We start from the raw sequence: 20,969 nt of genomic DNA, 5'->3' as shown, positions 1-20,969 counted from the left end.
CCACGGAGGCCGGAGTAGCTGCAAAAGTCGCGGTTCACAGCAATGCAGTCTGGCGTGGGGAGGCAAGGACTTACCTCCACCAAACTTGGACTGAAGAGTCACTGGACTGTGGGAGTCACCTGGACTGAGTTGCTGGATTCAAGGGACCTCGCTCGTCGTGCTGAGAGGAGACCCAGGGTACCGGTGATGCAGTTCTTTGGTGCCTGCTGTTGCAGGGGGACGATTCCGTCGACCCACGGGAGATTTCTTCGGAGCTTCTAGTGCAGAGAGGAGGCAGACTACCCCCACAGCATGCACCACCAGGAAAACAGTCGAGAAGGCGTCAGGATCAGCGTTACAGAGTTGCAGTAGTCGTCTTTGCTACTTTGTTGCAGTTTTACAGGCTTCCAGCGCGGTCAGCAGTCGATTCCTTGGCAGAAGGTGAAGAGAGAGATGCAGAGGAACTCGGATGAGCTCTTGCATTCGTTATCTAAGGAATCCCCAGAGACAGAGACCCTAAATAGCCAGAAAAGAGGGTTTGGCTACCTAGGAGAGAGGATAGGCTAGCAACACCTGGAGGAACCTATCAGAAGGAGTCTCTGACGTCACCTGGTGGCACTGGCCACTCAGAGCAGTCCAGTGTGCCAGCAGCACCTCTGTTTCCAAGATGGCAGAGGTCTGGAGCACACTGGAGGAGCTCTGGGCACCTCCCAGGGGAGGTGCAGGTCAGGGGAGTGGTCACTCCCCTTTCCTTTGTCCAGTTTCGCGCCAGAGCAGGGCTGAGGGGTCCCTGAACCGGTGTAGACTGGCTTATGCAGGAATGGGCACCATGTGTGCCCATGAAAGCATTTCCAGAGGCTGGGGGAGGCTACTCCTCCCCTGCCTTCACACCATTTTCCAAAGGGAGAGGGTGTAACACCATCTCTCAGAGGAAGTCCTTTGTTCTGCCATCCTGGGCCAAGCCTGGCTGGACCCCAGGAGGGCAGAAACCTGTCTGAGGGGTTGGCAGCAGCTGCAGTGAAACCCCAGGAAAGGCAGTTTGGCAGTACCAGGGTCTGTGCTACAGACCACTGGGATCATGGGATTGTGCCAACTATGCCAGGATGGCATAGAGGGGGCAATTCCATGATCATAGACATGTTACATGGCCATATTCGGAGTTACCATTATGAAGCTACATATAGGTAGTGACCTATATGTAGTGCACGCGTGTAATGGTGTCCCCGCACTCACAAAGTCCGGGGAATTGGCCCTGAACAATGTGGGGGCATCTTGGCTAGTGCCAGGGTGCCCTCACACTAAGTAACTTTGCACCTAACCTTTACCAGGTAAAGGTTAGACATATAGGTGACTTATAAGTTACTTAAGTGCAGTGTAAAATGGCTGTGATATAACGTGGACGTTATTTCACTCAGGCTGCAGTGGCAGGCCTGTGTAAGAATTGTCAGAGCTCCCTATGGGTGGCAAAAGAAATGCTGCAGCCCATAGGGATCTCCTGGAACCCCAATACCCTGGGTACCTCAGTACCATATACTAGGGAGTTATAAGGGTGTTCCAGTAAGCCAATGTAAATTGGTAAAATTGGTCACTAGCCTGTTAGTGACAATTTGAAAGAAATGAGAGACCATAACCACTGAGGTTCTGGTTAGCAGAGCCTCAGTGAGACAGTTAGTCATAACACAGGTAACACATTCAGGCACACTTATGAGCACTGGGGCCCTGGCTGGCAGGGTCCCAGTGACACATACAACTAAAACAACATATATACAGTGAAAAATGGGGGTAACATGCCAGGCAAGATGGTACTTTCCTACACCACTTGGAATTACTAGCAGTATTCCTAGCGCTCAAAGGCTTTCAAACATAAATCACACACAAGATAGTGTTAATAAAGACAGACTATATGACCACAATGCATTATCTGCAAAAAGAAGGGGGGGGGGGGGCACACTCCTCTCAATTGTCCCTCAAATGGGCAATTCACAATCAGATTCAATTACCGGCAGAGTATATTCCAGGGATACACAGCCAACTAGGGGACCTCTTAAGCAGGACACAGCAACAAGTACACTAATGGGAGGTTCACCCACAGGTGATTCAACAATACTTCCAAAAGTGGGGAACCCCAGACATAGATCTTTTCGCTACAAGAGAAAATGCAAAATGCCCAAACTTTGCATCCAGGTACCCACACCGTCAATCCAAGGGCAATGCTCTATGGATCAACTGATCAGGGATATTTGCTTACGCTTTTCCACCTCTACCACTAATTCCATTTCTGATCAAAAAGATAAAACAAACCTCACTCACCATGATACTCATAGCTCTCATGTGGGCACGTAAACATTGGTACACAACACTGTTGGATCTGTCTGTAGTAACACATCACAAATTACCAAACCGGCCACACCTGTTGACTCAAAGGAGAGGTCAAATCACACATCTAAATCCCAGCATACTTAACCTGGCGATTTGGCTCCTGAAATCATGGAGTTTGGCTACTTATAACTTCCATATGAATGTATGGATATCCTAAAGGAAGCACGCAAACCCACAACTAGATAGTGTTATGCAGCTAAATGGAAGTGTTTTCTTTACTATTGTCAGCCCAGAAACATTGACCCACTTTAAGCTTCAGTACACAATATTGTTTGATATTTGCTACACTTACAAAAAGCACACCTCGCATACTCATCTATTAGGATCCATTGAACAGCAATAGCTGCTTACCCCCAAAACAGACAACATACTTCCCTGTCTAGGATTCTTGTTATAAAGGCTTTTGTGGGGGGGGGGGGGGATCTTAAAAGGATTATTCCACCTAGAGCTCCACCAGCCCATGTGTGGTATCTTAACATTCACAAGACTTATGGGGCCACCATTTGAACCCAATGCTCGCTTGCCCTCTTCGGTGTTTATCATTGAAGGTTGCCTTCTTAGTGGCAATCACTTCATTAAGAAGAGTTAGTGAAATTCAAGCATTCACTTTAGAAGAACCTTTATTTCAAATTCACAAAACAAAATAGTTCTCAGGACAAATCCAAAATTCCTATCAAAAGTAGTTTCACCTTTTCATATCAATCAGTCAGTAGAATTGCCAGTCTTCTTTCAACAGCCAGATTCAGTTGCTGAAAGAGCTCTTCACGCCCTTGATAATAAAAGAGCTTTCCTGTACTATATAAACAGAACAAAAGATTTCAGAAAATCCAAGCAACTCTTTGTGGCATTTCAGGAGCCTCACAAAGGTAATCCTATTTCAAAATATGGATCAGCCAGATGGATAGTAAAGTGTATTCACACTTGCTGTCTTAAAGCTAAAAAACAGTTACCAGTAACTCCTAAAGCACATTCCACTAGGAAAAACTGAGCTTCAATGGCATTTTTAGGGAATATACCAATGTAGTACTATATATTGTAAATATCTATATACATTGCATGGACATCTCATTTCTTTACTATATATGTACTTATACACTATTTACTTCACCCTCCTGCGGGAAAACAATCTAACAAAGGACTCGATGCCCATGTGCAGTATCACCAAGAGGAGGAGTCACTCAATCCCGTGATTTAGGGGGAAAAACTTCTTCAAAGAAAAACAACTTGTAACACTCCGAGCCCAAAACTAGAAGGCGGACTTATGCAAAGCACATGCCATGAACAGATGTCTACTGGGTAAGTAACATTTAACAAATATATATATTTTTCCAACAATCCCACAAAACTGCCGAACTTCTTCAAGCGGGTGCTCTTACATCCATAAACAAAACCAAGTTGAGCAGAGCACCCACAAGATGTTAAGTACATTTTAATGTTGACCCATGCAGACATGTTTCAGACAAGTGGCTTTCTCAATAAATACGGATTATAACTGACACACCCAGATTTTGCCGTTTAAAAAAGCGATATACATTGCTCCCATTGGAGGATTTAAACTGCAGCGATAAAGGACTCACAACCTCCTAATTTTATAATTCTTAAAGGCTGTATTTGCTTAAAATTCAAATTATTCTCCCACCAATAGTGCTTCTGTCTCACCATAATACTTGTTATCATTGGTTAAATATGTCCAGTGTCCTATCTTCACCCTGATGGATGCAAAACACACAGACACTATTTACATAGACAGCGTTGATATTACTCTGCCATTAATGGAGTCCTTAATGATTTTTGTTCTGCATCAGTTCGCCTTCTACAATTATTTGAAAAAGATGTATCTATCAATACAGGCATCCCTGGCCATGCTGCAAATTTGTCAGAAACGCAGGTGAAAGTAGAAATTATACGGCAACCTTAAACTTGAATAGTTCACAAACTATAGTTGACTGTGTAACGTCCATTGCAGCTGCATTGGACATTATAATTAGGAAATAGAATTAAAAATAAAAAAATAAAACATTTACATTTAAAAAAAACAAAGGTTACAGGGGCGTTCTAGTTAGGTTCTGAATGTACATGCACAAAACCATAGAAATTCAGCAGTTACAGTTATGGTTAGCTCAAGTAACTTTAACTTGTGCCCTAACGTAACTATAACTCAACACCCCCGCCATGCACAGTTTTCTCCTCAATAATTGTTCTGCAAATGTTACATTGATATTATCAGTGATGTCATTAAAGATGTCATTAGTGATGTAATATGTGGTGTAATTAGCAGTGCATACCAATGGCGTAAGTTAGTTACCTTATGCAACAAAGGCTCATAGATCCCTCTGGACCACTGCAGCCTGGGGCACTTTTTTTTTTAACCAAAAGAAGGGTGATCGCCAGAACCCCCTCTTGGGGTATTTATATGACCCGGGGCTCAATTTAACAATTAGATAGGGAGGGCCGCGTTGACACCACCTCCCCGGGGCCAAAAACCTTATTTAATATAGAAAGGGAGCATGCAGCTTTCTCCCCAAGCCGCTTTTGGCCACAGGGGTAGCCTTAAAGCCCCTGCGATTCAAGCTATCTCCCCACCTCCTGCGGTAGCCTGCATTGCTCCCACATGTAGGAAGCTGCTAAATATGCAGCTCCTTGTGTGCGAGAGCAATGTTTCATCTGTTTTCCTGCCCGCATGACAGCGGTCAGAGAAATAGATGAAAACGCCGCTCCCAGCAAGCAGGAGCAGTTTTCACGCTCCTGCTTACTGAGAGAGGAGGCATGTTTGCTCTCTCTTGGTGGGGCCTGTCAAAACTCCTACCAAGCAAAAGCTGTCTCCTAAGGGTGGGCACCTCAGAAGCTAGTAGGAGCCAGCCCTGAGGGGTGGCGCTCCCCAGGGCCATTATTGGCTCCCCTTTCTTTCTTTTGCATGGGCCAGCCCCAGGGAGGTGACGGTCCCCAAGGCCTGAGTGGTCTGTGAGGCTCCTCTGCAAAAATATATTTTTAGCATCTGGGAGGTGGTGGTCCCTGGGACATTGTAAAGCCAGAGGAGGGGGGTCTGCTTGGTCCCCTGCCACTATTTTAAGAAAGCCCTTGGGAGGAGATGGTCCCCGGGACTCATATGAGCCCAAAGCAGAAGGGTCCGTGTGACCCCCCCACCCTTCCAGTATTATATTAAAGTCCTGAGGAGTGGTGTTCCCAGGGGGTCATACGAGCCTCAGGAGGGGGGCCAGTGCAACCCCTCCTTTTATTTTATTTTTTTATTAACAGTAATACCCCGTGTCCTGGCCCACCCATCGGCTTTGTAGAAAACAAGCATGGGTCCCCATGTTTGATAAAAAAAATTTTTTTAAATGCTGTAAATTTGCAGCAGGAATTAAAAAAAAAAAAGCTTTTTTGGCTTTGCGGGTCAAAGGGGGATTCCAGCACCAAGGCTAGAGGCGACAGGGTATTTTGCCCTGCCCGCTTTTCTTTATTTTTTATCTTCTTGGTTGAAATGTTAGCAGCCAATCAGATTTCTGCACAAGATTGGGAGAATTGATGAATTATTCATGCATCTAGATATACAAATTTGAATTTCCTTTAATTTCTCAAACTACTAAACGGATTACACCAGATAATATAAATCGTGCTTTCTGGAGCAAGAGCTACCATTCTGCCAAATTTGGTGTTATTCAGCCAGCAGTTTGGGCTGTAGCTGTGTTCATAATCCATGTGGGAATTAGCAAAGGAAATACACTTTTTTTGACCCCCCTCCCCCACTTTTTCTCTGCCCCCGCTTTATGGATCACCCTGAAATGTTCCATGTACAACAAGACACTTTGAAAAAAAACTTTCATGAAGGTTCGTCAAACAGCACCAAAGATCTAGCCAAGTCTAAAAACTATTTTCCAATGGAAACTAGATCCTAACTATAACTACCTACTGGCGACCAGCAGTTGTTTGCAGCTGCATACCATGGGGTATATTTATATGTTCGATGGCATGTGTAGCTGCAGAGACACATGCTGTGCATATCTCACCATCTAGTGTTGGGCTCGGAGTGTTACAAGTTGTTTTTCTTCGAAGAAGTCTTTTTTTCGAGTCACGGGATCGAGTGACTCCTCCTCTCGGTGATAGTGTGCCTGGGCATCGACTCCTTTGTTAGATTGTTTTCTTTCCGCCGTGGGGTTCGGATGTGTTCCCTCTCGCTCCGGGACCTATGATTCGGAAACTATATTATCTCAAACGTTTCTCATACCGTCGGTATTGTTTTGAATGCGGTTTCTTCTGCACTTGTTCCAATAGTACTGTCGGGATCAAGGAAATGCCCTTTCGGGCACTCGCGCCCTCTTTGGGCCTGTTCGGGCCTAGTGCCTCATAGCATAAGGGATCGGACTCCATTCCGATTCTGTCCTCGGTGCCACACAAAATTTCCTTACACCAACCAGCACTTGGTCTCTGCCTTTCTCCGGAACACCGTGAGGAAAGCTGTGAGGCATGTCGGTCTTTTCGATCGAAGAAAACACTATGCGATTGAAGGGCACGAAGACTGGAGATGACGTCCAAGCACAGAGTCCACCACCGACACCCTCGAAGAGGAGCAGGCATAGACAGAAGTTTCGATCCCAGTTTCCGACTCCGAACAAGGTTCAGACAACGCCATCCAGCCGATAGCAGCAGCGCAGTATGTGAGTACACCTGCCCCAACACCCACTTTAAAAAAAAAATCAGGCAAGGCCTTGGGTGCATCACCGCTGTCAAGCACACTTCCACCCGAAAAAGACTAATCGTTGACAAACCCTTGAGTTTGGCGCCAAAAAAGCCCAAAACACTCCATCAACAGGTTACCATGCCTGTTTTGGTGTCGGGTCGAGCTGAAAAATTCAAACATTAACTTCCGATCCAAGCCGATGCCCACAATCATCGGATGTGAAAACAGTACACACTGCTTCGGAGCCGAAACCTCAGCCAACAACTTCGGAACCGAAACCCCTTGGTTTCACTTAGGAGCTGAAAACATCATTTATTCTATACAGAGGACACAGGACTTTCGTCTCGAGTGAAGCAGGTGCCCAAAACATTCACTGAACATTCTTCTAAGGGCACAAACCTTACCTCTGATAATCAAATGGAGGAATCAGACATTCAACCTATTTTAGATGTTATGGACAGCAAGCAGAGAAGAATAGAAATCCAGAAAGAGACTGGAAAAATTATTACTTCTTCTCCTCCACAGACTAAAAGAAAGTTAGCATTTCAAGAGACTCTTGATACTGCCCCATTACCAGCAAATATTTTCAAGCGGAAGGAAAAGCCGAAACCTCTTTAGCTTTCTCCGCCACATTCACCGCAGCTTTCTATTTGACCACAACCTATCACTCCAACACATCCACCACCGTCACCATCACACTCTCATAGTTATTCACAAGGAGACACTGTAGACCCATGGGACATGTATGACTCGGATCCTATACCATCTAATGATCAAGATCTCTACTCTTCTAAACCATCCCCACCAGAGGATAATACGGTTTATAACCGAGTAATATCTAGGGCAGCTGCATACCATGGGGTACAAATGCATGTGGAACCTTTAGAAGAGGATTTTCTTTTTAATACACTATTCTCAACTCATAAGCAATACCCGTGTTTACCAATGCTTCCTGGTATGCTAAGGCATGCAGAGAAAATATTTAAAGAACCAGTTAAAGCTGGGGTTGTAATACTGAGGATTGATTTAAAAAAAAAAAAAAAAAAAAAACTAGAAGCCTGCACCAACAGATCCAATTTACATCACCCAGTAATTACCACCAAATTCTACTGTGGTCAGTGCAACCAGGAAGCGTGCCAATAGTCTTCAGGGGATACTCCACCCCCTGACAAAGAAAGCAGAAAATGTGATGCTGCGGGGCAAAATGGTGGCAACACAAGCAGCCAACAAATGACGTATTGCCAATTCCCAGGCCCTGTTGACAAGATATGACAGGGCACTTTGGGATGAGGTGCAAGAATTCTTGCAATACCTACCCATGGAACACCAAATTTGGGCTCAGGAAATTGTGGAAGAGCGTCAGGCCATAACAAATAATCCGATTAGGTCTGCTCTAGATGCAGCTGACACTGCTGCTAGAGAAATTAATACAAGCATCACAATTAGATGACATCCATGGTTGAGGTCCTAAGGTTTTAAACCTGAAATACAACAGGTGGTCCTTTAATATGCCGTTTAGCAAACAGCAACTCTTCGGACCAGAGGTGGACACAACCATTTAAAAACTCAGGAAAGACTCTGACACAGCAAAAGCCATTGGAGCCCTTTATACCACACCAATTCGTGGTTCCTTTCGGGAAACCACAATTTATGGGGAGGTTGTAAAACCCAGATTGCAGAGGCTTCCACCTCCCATCCAAAGCAAGGGCAACAGTACTACTTAAGAGGGTCATTTAGAGGCTGTTACAGAGTACAGAATTTCAGGGCCAGAGGAAAATTTGCAGCCCTTAAAGGGTGCTTCCATACCCACTAAAAAATGACTTCCCAAACATCCCACAATCCCATCCGTCTCCTGTGGGAGGAAGACCACAACAGTTCCATTTTCACTGGCGAAACATCACCACAGATCAATGGGTTCTCTCAGTTATTCTGCAGTGGTTATTGCCTAGAGCTCATCTCAGCTCCACCAAATATTCCCCCTTGTTCTCACAAACTCTCCACAACACACTATTCTACTAAAACAAGAGGTACAATCTCTATTGCTCAAGGGGGCAATAGAAATGGTTCCCATCTCACAGCAAGAGACAGAAGTATACTCGCTATAATTCCTTTTACCAAAGAAGGATGGTACTCTCAGACTCATTCTCGATCTAAGACCTCTAAATCTATATATACTGTAAGAACATTTTCACATGGTCACTCTAGAGGACATCATTCGCCTGCTACAAAAACAAGATTACATGACCGTGTTAGATCTAAAGGATCCTTGCTTTCACATTCCTATATATCCAGCGCACCGCAAGTATTTAAGGTTCGTAATATCAGGCAACCACTACCAATTCAAAGTAATACCCTGTGAAGTAACAACAGCAGCAAGAGTGTTCACAAAATGTCTAGCTGTAGTAGTGGCATACCTAAGAAGACACCACATACATGTCTTCCATTATCTAGACGATTGGTTAATAAAATCCAGCACCATGCTAAAATGCCAACAACACATACAATAGATACCCTACACACATTAGGGCTCACAATCAGTTACCAGAAATCTCATCTTCACCCAGCACAAATTCAACCTTATCTAGGTGCAATTCTCAGTACTCATTCAGCATTAGCCTACCCAAATCCACAACAGATACAGGCTTTCCAATACCTCATATTACAAATGCAGGTCAATCAAACTTACACAGTAAGATTTGTCATAAAACTATTAAGAATGATGGCATCATGCATAGCAGTAGTACCAAATTCAAGACTAAACATGAGACCACTGCAACAGTATCTCTCAGCACAATGGTCTCAGGCACAGGGTCGATTACAGGATCTAGTGCTGTTAGACAGCCAAAGTTACAAATCTCTGCAATGGTGGAATCACAACAACTTAACAAAGGGGCGGCCATTCCAAGACCCAATGCCACAGACCATAATCACAAAAGATGCGTCAATGACAGGTTAGGGAGCCCTTCTCAACAATCAAATGATACAAGGGGAATGGGACAAAAAAACTTACTGTATAAACCACTTGGAATTATTAGCGGTGTTCTTAGCCGTCAAAGCATTTCAACCACAAATCGTGCACAAAACAGTCTTAATAAGAACAGACAACATGACAACAATGTATTATCTGAAAAAACAGCAGCGGTCACACTCATCTCAATTGTCCGTTCTAGCTCAAACAATATGGAAATGGGCAATTCACAGTCACATTCACCTGCTAGCAGAATACATCCCAGGAACACACAACCAGCTAGCAGTCCTTCTAAGCAGGACGCACCAACAAATACACAAATGGGAGATTCACCCACCGGTAATTCAATATTACTTTCAGAAGTGGGGAACACCAACTATAGACCTTTTCGCAACAAGCGAAAACGCAAAATGCCAACACTTTGCACCCAAAAACCCACACCCTCAGTCCAAGGGCAATGCTCAATGGATCAACTAGTCAGGGATTTTTGCTTACACTTTTTCCCCTCTCCTATTAATTCCGTTTCGGGTCAATGAAATACATCACACTTCTCTCACCATGATACTCATAGCTCCCACGTAGGCAGGCCAACACTGGTACACAACACTCCTAGATCTGTCAGTAGTACCACATCACAAGCTTCCAAACAGACCTTTTCTCTGTTAACTCAGAGAAAAGGTCAAATCAGGCATCCCAATCCCAGTGAGCTCAATTTAGCGATTTGGCTCCTGAAGTCATAGAATTTGGATACCTACAGCTTCCATTAGAATCTATGAACGTTCTAGAAAAAGCACATAAACCAACAACCAGACAGTGCAATGCAAATAAATGGAAACAGTTTGTATACTATTGTCAACCTAAAAATATAGATCCACTTAAAGCACCTGTACATGATATTGGGGGTTATTACAACTTTGGAGGAGGTGTTAATCCGTCCCAAAAGTGACGGTAAAGTGACAGATATACCACCAGCCGTATTACGAGTCCATTATATCCTATGGAACTCGTAATATGGCTGGTGGTATATCCGTCACTTTACCGTCACTTTTGGGACGGATTAACACCTCCTCCAAAGTTGTAATAACCCCCATTGTGTGTTATTTGCTTTATTTACAAAAAGCTAATCTTGCCTTTCAGCCTACCTACAAAACATACAACATACCTCTACGTTTAGAGTTTCTGTCATAAAAACATTTATGGAACGACTTAAACCCATTGTTCCACCCAGAACTCCACCAGTTCCAGCATGGAATCTTATTATTGTACTCACAAGACTTATGAGTCTCCCATTCAAACCCATGCACTCTTGTGCTATTCAATTTCCAACATAGAAAGTTGATTTCTTAGTAGCAATAACTTCCTTGAGAAGAGTAAGTGAAATTCATGCATTTACTCTAGAAGAACCCTTCTTTCAAGTACACAAACACAAAGTACTACTTAGGACAAATCCAAACTTTTTGCCTAAAGTGGTTTCACAATAATCAGTCAGTGGAATTGCCAGTCTTCTTTCCACAGCCAGACTCTACTGCTGAAAGAGCTCTACACACTCTTGATCTTAAAAGAGCTCTAATGTATTATGTAGACAGAAAAAAGGACTTTAGGAAAACTAAACAACTTTTTGTTGCTTTCCAGCAGCCTCATAAAAGTAATCCCATTTCAAAACAAGGATTAGCTAGATGGATTGTAAGATGTATTCAAACATGCTACCTTAAAGCAAAAATGCAGCTATAAATACTCCAAAAGCACATTACACTAGGAAAAAGGGTGCCTCCATGGAATTCTTAGGAAATATACCAATGGGGGATATATGCAAAGCAGCCATATCATCCACACCACATACATTCACGAAGCATAACTGTGTGGATGTGTTATCTAGACAGCAAGACAATGTTGGACAAGCAGTGCTAAAAACACTATTTCAAACTACATCAACTCCTAAGGGCTAACCATCGCTTATTTGGGAGGAGAACTGCTTTTTAGTCTATGCACAGCATGTGTATCTGCAGCTACACATGCCATCAAACGGAAAATGTCACTTACCCAGTGTACTTCTGTTTGTGGCATGTGGTACTGCAGATTCACATGCATCCTCCCTCCTCCCCGGAAGCCTGTAGCCGTTTTAGTACTTATTTGTACATATGTATATATATTTGCATGGACATCTCATTTACTTGTATACATCTATAGTTGTACATACACAATCTTTCACTCCTTACTTCACCCTCCTGCGGGAAAACAATCTAATAAAGGAGTCAATGCCCATGCGCACTATCGCCGAGAGGAGGAGTCACTCGATCCTGTGACTCGGAAAAGCTTCTTCAAAGAAGAACAACTTGTAACCGTTCGAGTCCAACACTAGGTGGCGAGATACAAGGTTTCTACACACACAACACACATATATTCAAGAAGTGCTCCGTGGTCCCTGCGTGAGGCAGGACTATTCTGTGGTTACGACTTTACTGAGGCTTCCCCTGGAAGAGAACTAGGATGACAGGTAGACAATTTATCCTAATGCCTCAGCTATTTCTCATTAAGGTAGAGTGGCAAGAAAAAAAAACGATTTAAACTTTTTTGTTAATGCTGCTGGATAAGCACTCACAGTATGTTGCATTGTAGGCGCAAGAGTTTATTTTGAGCTTTCTGTTATGTTTTTTGACTTAGTGCATATATGGTTCTGTGGTGTTAGTTTGTTAAGTTGGCTTTTGTGTACCTTTGCCAGGATTCTACACAAGAGGCCTGGTTTGCTTGTGTAGCTGGCGTGTTTCTTCTTAAATCACAGTACATTATCCAGTCAGACAAAACTTGAAGAATTAAAGTCCATTAAGGTTCTCCTTTATGATTGCAAACATCACATTTACATTAGTTTAAATTTCTCCTTAGTTTAACAGCCAACATGTTTTGTTAAAAAGATCACTTTCTGGCAAACATCAGTTTCAATTCTTTTACTCGTAGGAAGAACACTCTACAAAGATGACCTTTTTGAAACATACTCATTTTATAAGTATGTACCTATAGCCCTAGCAAAGGTATAGACTGGTTTCTTCCATATGCATTATGCTTTTTTTTTTTTTAAGTGAATGCTTGAAAATATCTTGTTAATTGAATAACTGTCATCGGGCAAAACCACCAGAGACAATTGCAGGACAGGCTTTTAATAGCTTAACGAAAACCAGATGTGTTGCAAATTGTTTTGCTGACTTGGTGGCATTTTGGGGGTTATTCTAACTTTGGAGGAGTGTTAATCCGTCCCAAAAGTGACGGTAAAGTGACGGATATACCACCAGCCGTATTACGAGTTCCATAGGATATAATGGACTCGTAATACGGCTGGTGGTAAATCCGTCACTTTTCCGTCACTTTTGGGACGGATTAACACCTCCTCCAAAGTTAGAATAACCCCCTTTGTGTCCTCCTCCTTTCTATAGCGATATGGCCACATTTGCTTTTTAGGAAATTCTGGTGCATATGGTCTGATCCACATGCTGTAGGCACCCTAGTAACCATCTAATGTTGCCTTGATCTAGAACCAGCTTTGTGACATGGGCAGAAGAGTTGTCAGTCTAGTTGTTCTTCTATGCGGCCCTTTTCTTTAGGAAGCAACTATTGTTTTTTCCTGACTTACATTCAAAAGCCTTTGTTAAACTGGAAAACCCCACCAGCTTGAAAGCTAGTGTCATATTAATGCTGTAGTGGTACTGTTACCCAAGGGCGACATGGTGACCGGTTTCACTGCATATTAAGGCTTTCCTGAATGTAATGATATTTAATACCTCTGGAAGGAAACATACAGTTCGTATCACTCTAATGAAGTAATATCTTTTGGATTACAGGACCCCAATCGTTTATACTACGAACCAGCAGAACTGAAACTATTTGAGAACATAGAGTGCGAGTGGCCTTTATTTTGGACCTATTTCATTTTGGACGGGATATTCAGTGGCAATATAGAACAGGTAATATATATTTCATTATTTGCAGACATTTGTCCCTGGTACATACTCGATGTTTGGATTTTTTCTTCTTTTTATTTGGAACCCACAACCTGAATGTGAAGACTGGATTATGCAGTACATTCCTTTTCCCTTATAAAAGTGGGAGGGTGGCCCCCCTGGACCCTTTTTCCCTTATTAAGGGGGTACTGATGATGTCACTCCTACCATTGCTTCTTTCTCATGCTCAGTGCTGGAAAGTAGGGGGATCCCGCTGGATTGCAGTTCCTGTAGCTATTTCTGTGTCAGATATGGGTCCGGCTGACACAGGAAGCAGTTTGAATTTGTCCTTGTGTCATTTTCAGACACCAGGACATAATTCAGTAATGCCTGCACATTGTTTGCATTCCGGTCGGAGAAGCAACCTGCACAGGGCCAGAGGACTTTCTTATTTTCACCTGCAGACTGGCCCAAACCATCAAGGACCATCAGCCCCTCTTTTGTTCCTGTATCGCCCAGATTGGGAGCTATCTGGAACGTATAACCTAGATGCCAATGCAAAGGAAGGAAACAAAGACACACACAGCTTATTACTTCACTAGAAGGCACATTTGTTTACTTTGTTCAATCTCTTATATGCATGCACTTTAAGAATGCAAAATGTATCTGTGTCTATGGGTAATTACGCAATTTAAATGACACTTATTAATTTATTTTTATATAACACTTTTATATCTCTGCTCAGCCCAGTGTAAGTTGTCAGAGCATTTTACACCAAACAGAAAAAGACAATAAATTATGCATGTTTGTAAATCAATATACAGGATAGGTTACATGAGACAATGTGAGTTATAAGGGTAGGAATCTCATATTGTCTATACTTGTAGACATTACATATTAAGAATGAATGGTGAGGAGAAACACAAAGTCAGGATATTAACTGTAACACAGTGATTGTCTGTACTAATGTCTTTCTCTTACAGTGGATCCTCATAAATAGTCATAAGCACTGAAAAGTCCCACCCGTGAGCAGGGATCCCAGAGCACTTTAAAAACTATGCATATATGTATAAAAAAAAATTGCACCATAGTACCTTACATATCTGCAGGGCACATGAAAGCCAAAATGGCCACATTTCATTCAAGTTGTATTATTATTAAATAGAGTCTAATGTCATAGAACTGCATCACTATAAAAAAGTGACCATTGAAAATCTTTCACATAGCTTTTTGAAAAGAAAAGGGAATATGAGACTTAGCCAATTGGCTGCAATGCAAAGCATAGTAGAGAGCCACTGTGTCTTTAGGAATCTCACAGTACCCCCTGCATCCCATCATGCCTAACAGGTGACTGTTAGACCAGTTCGTTTTTCCGGCTTCTGGAAACAGGAGCTTAGTGTTCTGAGCTCTACCTTTTGGACAAAAACATTTGGAAATCTTTCCAAACCTTGTAGTTACAGTTTTCACTCGACTTTTTTGACATTTAGGGTATTTTGACACCTTTTTCTGACTGAAAAATAGCTATTTCTTTCTGTAAAAAAAAAAAAAAAAAAAAAGAAATGTGTTCACCTTTTGTGGAGTGCCCTTCCTATAGGAAAAAGAAGGCTCAATCAGACCTCCGCAGTCTCTACATTTTGTGTCCTCCTGAGGATAATTTCCCTGATTTCTGTACTCGTTGGCTGTCCTTTTTCAAGAGAACTTTGAAGGATAGAGAGAAAATCAGATTGCATAGGCGGTAGCAAAACAAAAAGAATGTGAACATACTGCTGGACCTTCTAGGAACCATTAAGAAGATCATTTTTCTACCAAAGCTGCTTCTTCCCGCTCCAGGAACTCCTTTAGAGGTAGATCCTGTTTTCTTCTCAGATATAACTTCGAGACACTTATCGGCTAAGGAGCCTTGATGCCTAATACACCTCCTTCAATAGTAAGACCACCTAAGTCGACTTCAAGACCACTTCTGTCTGCGCCAAAGTCACCTTCATTGATGTCAGGACCACCAATGTCAAAGTCAAACATGATGTCAAGTGCAAAATCTCTGTCTCCATCTGTGCAACAATCTCCCAGATGGTTACAGAAATTACATCCAGAGAGACCTGCCACTCCAGGATCTGAGTAGTCTTAAGCATACTCTCCTTCACATTACACACCGGAAATAGTACTTTGTGGTACACCTTCACCAGGGGGAACAACAACATCTGACTTCTCTCCAGGTTCAGTAAAATTGCCTAGGCTTTCGCTTAGAATCCCCCCATATGCTTTTCTCATTCCACAAGACTACGGGACAGTCAACAGTTACTCATAGACCATCCTCAATATCTAGATCCAAATGCAGATCTCAAAGAAGCTCTAGAGAAGGACGCCAGTCATCTCACTCTACATCACAGAGATTCAGTATAAGCACAGCAGAAGTTCACAATCTCGTCACAGAACATGGTATGCATCGTGGACAACTACTTCAAGATCTTCAGTCAGAAATTATTCTTTGACTGTGTCAAACACGCCTCCAGCAGCAAGGGTATCTTCAATCGATGATCTAATGTCAGAACACACTACGTTCAGTTGCACTAACCTGACGTATGATCCTGACCAAGTGGGAATGATGTTTGCATACTGTCCAACGACACACTCTATAGCTACATGGACTGCATTACTGTCAGCCCAGGTCACAATAAAGAGAATGGGACAAAATAATAAACAAGATCTGGTCCACTCTTCACTGGTCACCCTTGTCTGACGTTATTGGCTAGCTATCACCCTCATCGGTGTTTGTCAGGTGGCGTTGAGGATGTAGTGTGCCCTATAAAACAAGGGTAAAATTACTCCGCTACTCAACACTTCTCTCTCTCCTGTGTTCAGTCACTCATTCCTCAATATTACCTCTTACATGACCAGATTGGCATATAACCAATGATTTCTGCTTATTGTCCATAATGTCTGCAGACTTTTGGCACCAGTTACTTCACAGGCTCCATCTCCTCACAAGTAAATGCATACAACTGTTCTTGACCATACTCCCTGGTCATCTATTCTGTCTAGATGCTGTATCCGTATAGCTTGAGATGTTAGAAATAACACCCTGCCAACACACAAGCAAACAAGTCTTTCTTAGGTTAGTCTGCATGCATGAAGCTCATTGTCCGGGTATGCTTTTAAAAGACCGGCACGACTGATACTATGTCATGCCCTTGATAAATCAGAACTGTAAGTCATGCTGTTTATGCAGTGAGACACGTAGTCAAAGTAACTGAGCCTCTGTCAGGAAACGTCTGCAGTGGTGCACGACTTACTCTGGTTGTTATCCTTGCTCTTGGGACTGCATACAGGGGGTATCTGAGCTGGTAGGAGCGCCAAGCTCAACTGGTGGTGCTATCCTGAAGGCAGTATGCTGCTTGCCCAGCTGAGTGCAGTACACTGGAACAATCCAACAACGTGTGGTGGAGCTTGAAGTCCCGATTGCCTAGTAAATGGGTGTATCCAAGGAATGGCTGTTTATAGACTCAGTCTGGCCAAGATGGCCCCTGACCCCTAATTGTTATTGTCCCTGATTGCTTAGTCATCAGGCAACCTCCTGATTATGTAGTACTCATGCAACATCCTGATTACTTAGTCATCAGACAGCCTCTTGATTGTTTACTCATCAGACAACCCAATCTAGTACACTAAGAACATAGCTCTATACAAACAATTTAATGCGCTAGTACTGCAACCAAACAGACTCATACTGGTAGGGTTACCTCGTGTATACATGCACACATTAAATCATGTGTGTGAAATTGCGCAGCCTCCGTGAATGGACTACATTGGTCGAGTAATTGATCGTACGCCACTGTGTAATTCTCTAGGGAATTTATGTATTTGCTCATGACGCTTAGCAACTTATAACGAGGTGTTAGCAAGAGGTACAGCAAAGTTGAATATTACTATGCCCACTCCTACTACATCTTTGAGTCATCTTTGAGACATTACATCAAGGAATGTCATGAAGTCCTCTCCTTCCTCTGGTTCCGTATCTTTTTGAACCTGCAATGCAGGTATTTTTAACTACATCAGTAACATCAAGTCCATCTAGGCTTTGAAAGCAGTATAAACTTCCTAACCAGAATCCTTTCTTTCTCAGGTCAAATCCACCACCGAAATTAGTAATTGCGGCTGCAGCAAGGAAGCCACAAATACTGTAGTATCTCCATCTACTTCCTTACCACCGGATAAGGATAGTAAAAAAAAATAAGCATTCCGAATATGAAAATGTATTGAACATCTGCTTCTGCAATGAAAATAGAGTGCGCTAATGCAATTTTTGGGAGGTATGATTGTTCCCTTTGCGACTCCCTACAAAGATTTACAAAGAAACTTCCTAAGAAAAACAAGCAGGATTTTCAGGAGATCATCAATGAGGGCATGCTGGTCTAAATCAAATCTTTGGCTCAGCTGCTGACATATCAGATTTATCCACTCATGGCTACTGTGATGGTATTTGCACAACGAGAAGCTCATGCCTTAGATTAACAGATCTCAGGCTGGAAGTGCAAAGTAGAATCCTGAACCTACCATTCTGAGGAAACGCTATTTGGATCTCATAAGTCTGACCAAATGTCACACATGAAAACTGAATTGGACACATGGCCTTAGAAAAGAAAAAATAATTTACGAGGTACAGGCGCTATGCCAGGCATTACTATTCTCAGAGTCTTCGAACCCCTTCCTGGTCGAACCAGCAGCAACAACACTAATAAAAGCAGTCATTCCACCAACGTAGAACCTCTAGAGAGCTAGGAGGTCAGCAGTAAACTGCAGCAGGAAAGACTTCTACAAACAGTGAGTCACTTCTATGCTTAGCTCCATCATTAGCTTTGGTGAGGGGGAAGCATTGTAACACACTTGTCAGAGTGTCAGCTGGTAACTGCAGGTAGATGGGACTTGATTATTGTTCAGAATGGAGATTATGTTCATTTCAAATTCCCTCCTTGTCTCCCTCTAACTAAAACATTGATCCCTTTCAACATTATTTGTTACACAATGAGGTTAACGTTTTACTACAGAAAAATGCATTAGTGGATGGTCCTTTACATCAAAAAGCGTGGTAATATATTCTGAGTACATTTTGGTTTGAAAAAGGACCAAATAGGAAGTTCAGATCCATTATCAACCTCAGAGTAATGAACAACTACATAAGGAAAGAAAAGTTCAGAATGCTTACATTACACCAGATCTGTCCTCAACTACGCTAAGGAGCCCGGATGTGTGCAGTAGATCTTCAGTATGCCTTCTCCCGCATTCTGACTATTAAAAAAAAATCAACAAAAGTTTTTAAAATTCAAATTAGGCTCTACACATTTTCAATACAAAGTTTTTCCCTTCAGACTGAAATCAGCTACTCGAACTTTTGAAAAATGTATAGCTGTTTCCCCAGCACAACACAACTGATGAAAAAAGAAAAAAAAAACATTTGCCAATCATATAATTTTTTTAAGTGCTCCTGGATCCCCCCCATGTGGACGGGACTATTCAGTGCTTATGAATTTAATGAGGATTCCCCTGGAAGAGAACTAGGATTACAGGTGGACAACGTGTCCTTGTTATTTCCCAAAGGAACCTTTCTTTGCAGTTGTAGAATAACAACAGATTGAGGAAACAAATAATGATATAACACAGAGACTGAACAGTTTGCATGCTCCTCCTTGATGCTGGTCAGTAGATGACAGTGCTTTATTAGAAGGATTGCAGTTTATGAACTGGAAGTAACAGGAGCAGTAGCCCACTTACCTGTCTGCATAAAATACAAATGATTGATCTGCATGTTACACTGTGTGCACTGCAGCACCACCCTCAGTGATACTTTGAGTTAAAACTGTGACTGGACCAAACACAGAACTCTACCAGATCAGTGTTAACCACTATAGTTACCTTGCCACTATTATAATCTCCTCAAAATTGATACACCAGGATCCCTGCAGCAGGTGTCTTAATCCTGTAAGATAATTTAAAATGCAGCCTCTTTGTGGCCAGGTAAGTAAGCTAAAACATATTTACTGTCACATATTGCCAATTTCTTTGCAGCCCGCTTTCCACTTCTACAACTTAACTACCAATGTATGGCTTACCAGAGCATATGTTTTTCATTCCAGCGCTGCGGACGTTGCCCAGTGTTGTTTTTTGTTGTTGGTGCAGTGTCTCTGCTTTTTGTGAAATGGCTTGTGCTGTAGTTCACGTGCTTGGTAAGCCACGTATACCATATTTGATTTTGCTGGCACACAAGTGTCTTAAGAAGAGAATGAGTTCATATACATTGAATGCTGAACGTAGAGTTAGAAACTGAGTCTGACATGTGATCCAGCAGCGTAAAGTGACCAGTGATCCTTTTGAATAAAGATTTGGAGCAGGCATCATTTAGCTTCTTAAAAAGGAGAAGTTTGTCCCTACATATATTTTGCATTGACGGGGGATGAAAGCATGGGTTATTCTGTTGCTGATTACAGGGTGTATGCGCCAGCTGCTTCTGTCGAGTAGTTTTTTTCATCATCAGAAATGAAGAGCCCTGGGAGATTACCTTCATAGACATGTGAACTGTCACAATTAGGCTCACCTCCAGCCATCAACCTGCAACTAGAAAATAGAGCAGACACGCGGAAATGCAAACAAGTTGTGCTAATTAAGCACTGTAATGGTCAGGCCTCAATGGCCGTTCAGGGTATTTATTTGGATGGAAAAGCCCTTGAATTAAATTGCATATAAAGCAAAAAACATTGCTGTTGTTGAGATCCACATCTTTTCAGGGATTTCAACTGTGGCTAAGGCCCAAGATAACCTTTAAAGAGTTCCGGCACATCTCTGGGCTGTCAATCCCACACTTGGGTGCACTGAACAGAAGAGCTTATGCATGCATAGTATAGGCCTGTGGTTTATTGATCTTCTGATCACGCACACAAGAAGGCACTAAAGTTCAGGCGAAGGGCGCAGCTGCTGAGCAGCAGAGGCGTGCGATGTTCTAGCTTTGTGTGATGTCTGTTTATTGAACTTATTCATTGTCATAAGC

General features: G+C 42.5%; 1 protein-coding gene across 2 annotated transcripts in view; it reads left to right on the top strand.

Annotated features, from left to right (window-relative positions):
• The window catches only part of PHKA1 (phosphorylase kinase regulatory subunit alpha 1), a 967,577-nt gene that overhangs the window by 299,272 nt on the left and 647,336 nt on the right, over positions 1 to 20,969 (top strand). For both annotated transcript variants that reach the window (XM_069211854.1, XM_069211853.1), the window contains exon 10: positions 13,835 to 13,957. In XM_069211854.1, the coding sequence (XP_069067955.1) occupies positions 13,835 to 13,957 (123 nt within the window). The remainder of the gene's footprint in view (positions 1 to 13,834; positions 13,958 to 20,969) is intronic.

This window comes from Pleurodeles waltl, chromosome 10, assembly GCF_031143425.1.
Source record: "Pleurodeles waltl isolate 20211129_DDA chromosome 10, aPleWal1.hap1.20221129, whole genome shotgun sequence".
Taxonomy (NCBI): Eukaryota; Metazoa; Chordata; class Amphibia; order Caudata; family Salamandridae; genus Pleurodeles; species Pleurodeles waltl.
Note: the sequence above shows the minus strand (reverse complement) of the source record. Positions and strands in the feature narration are given on the sequence as shown.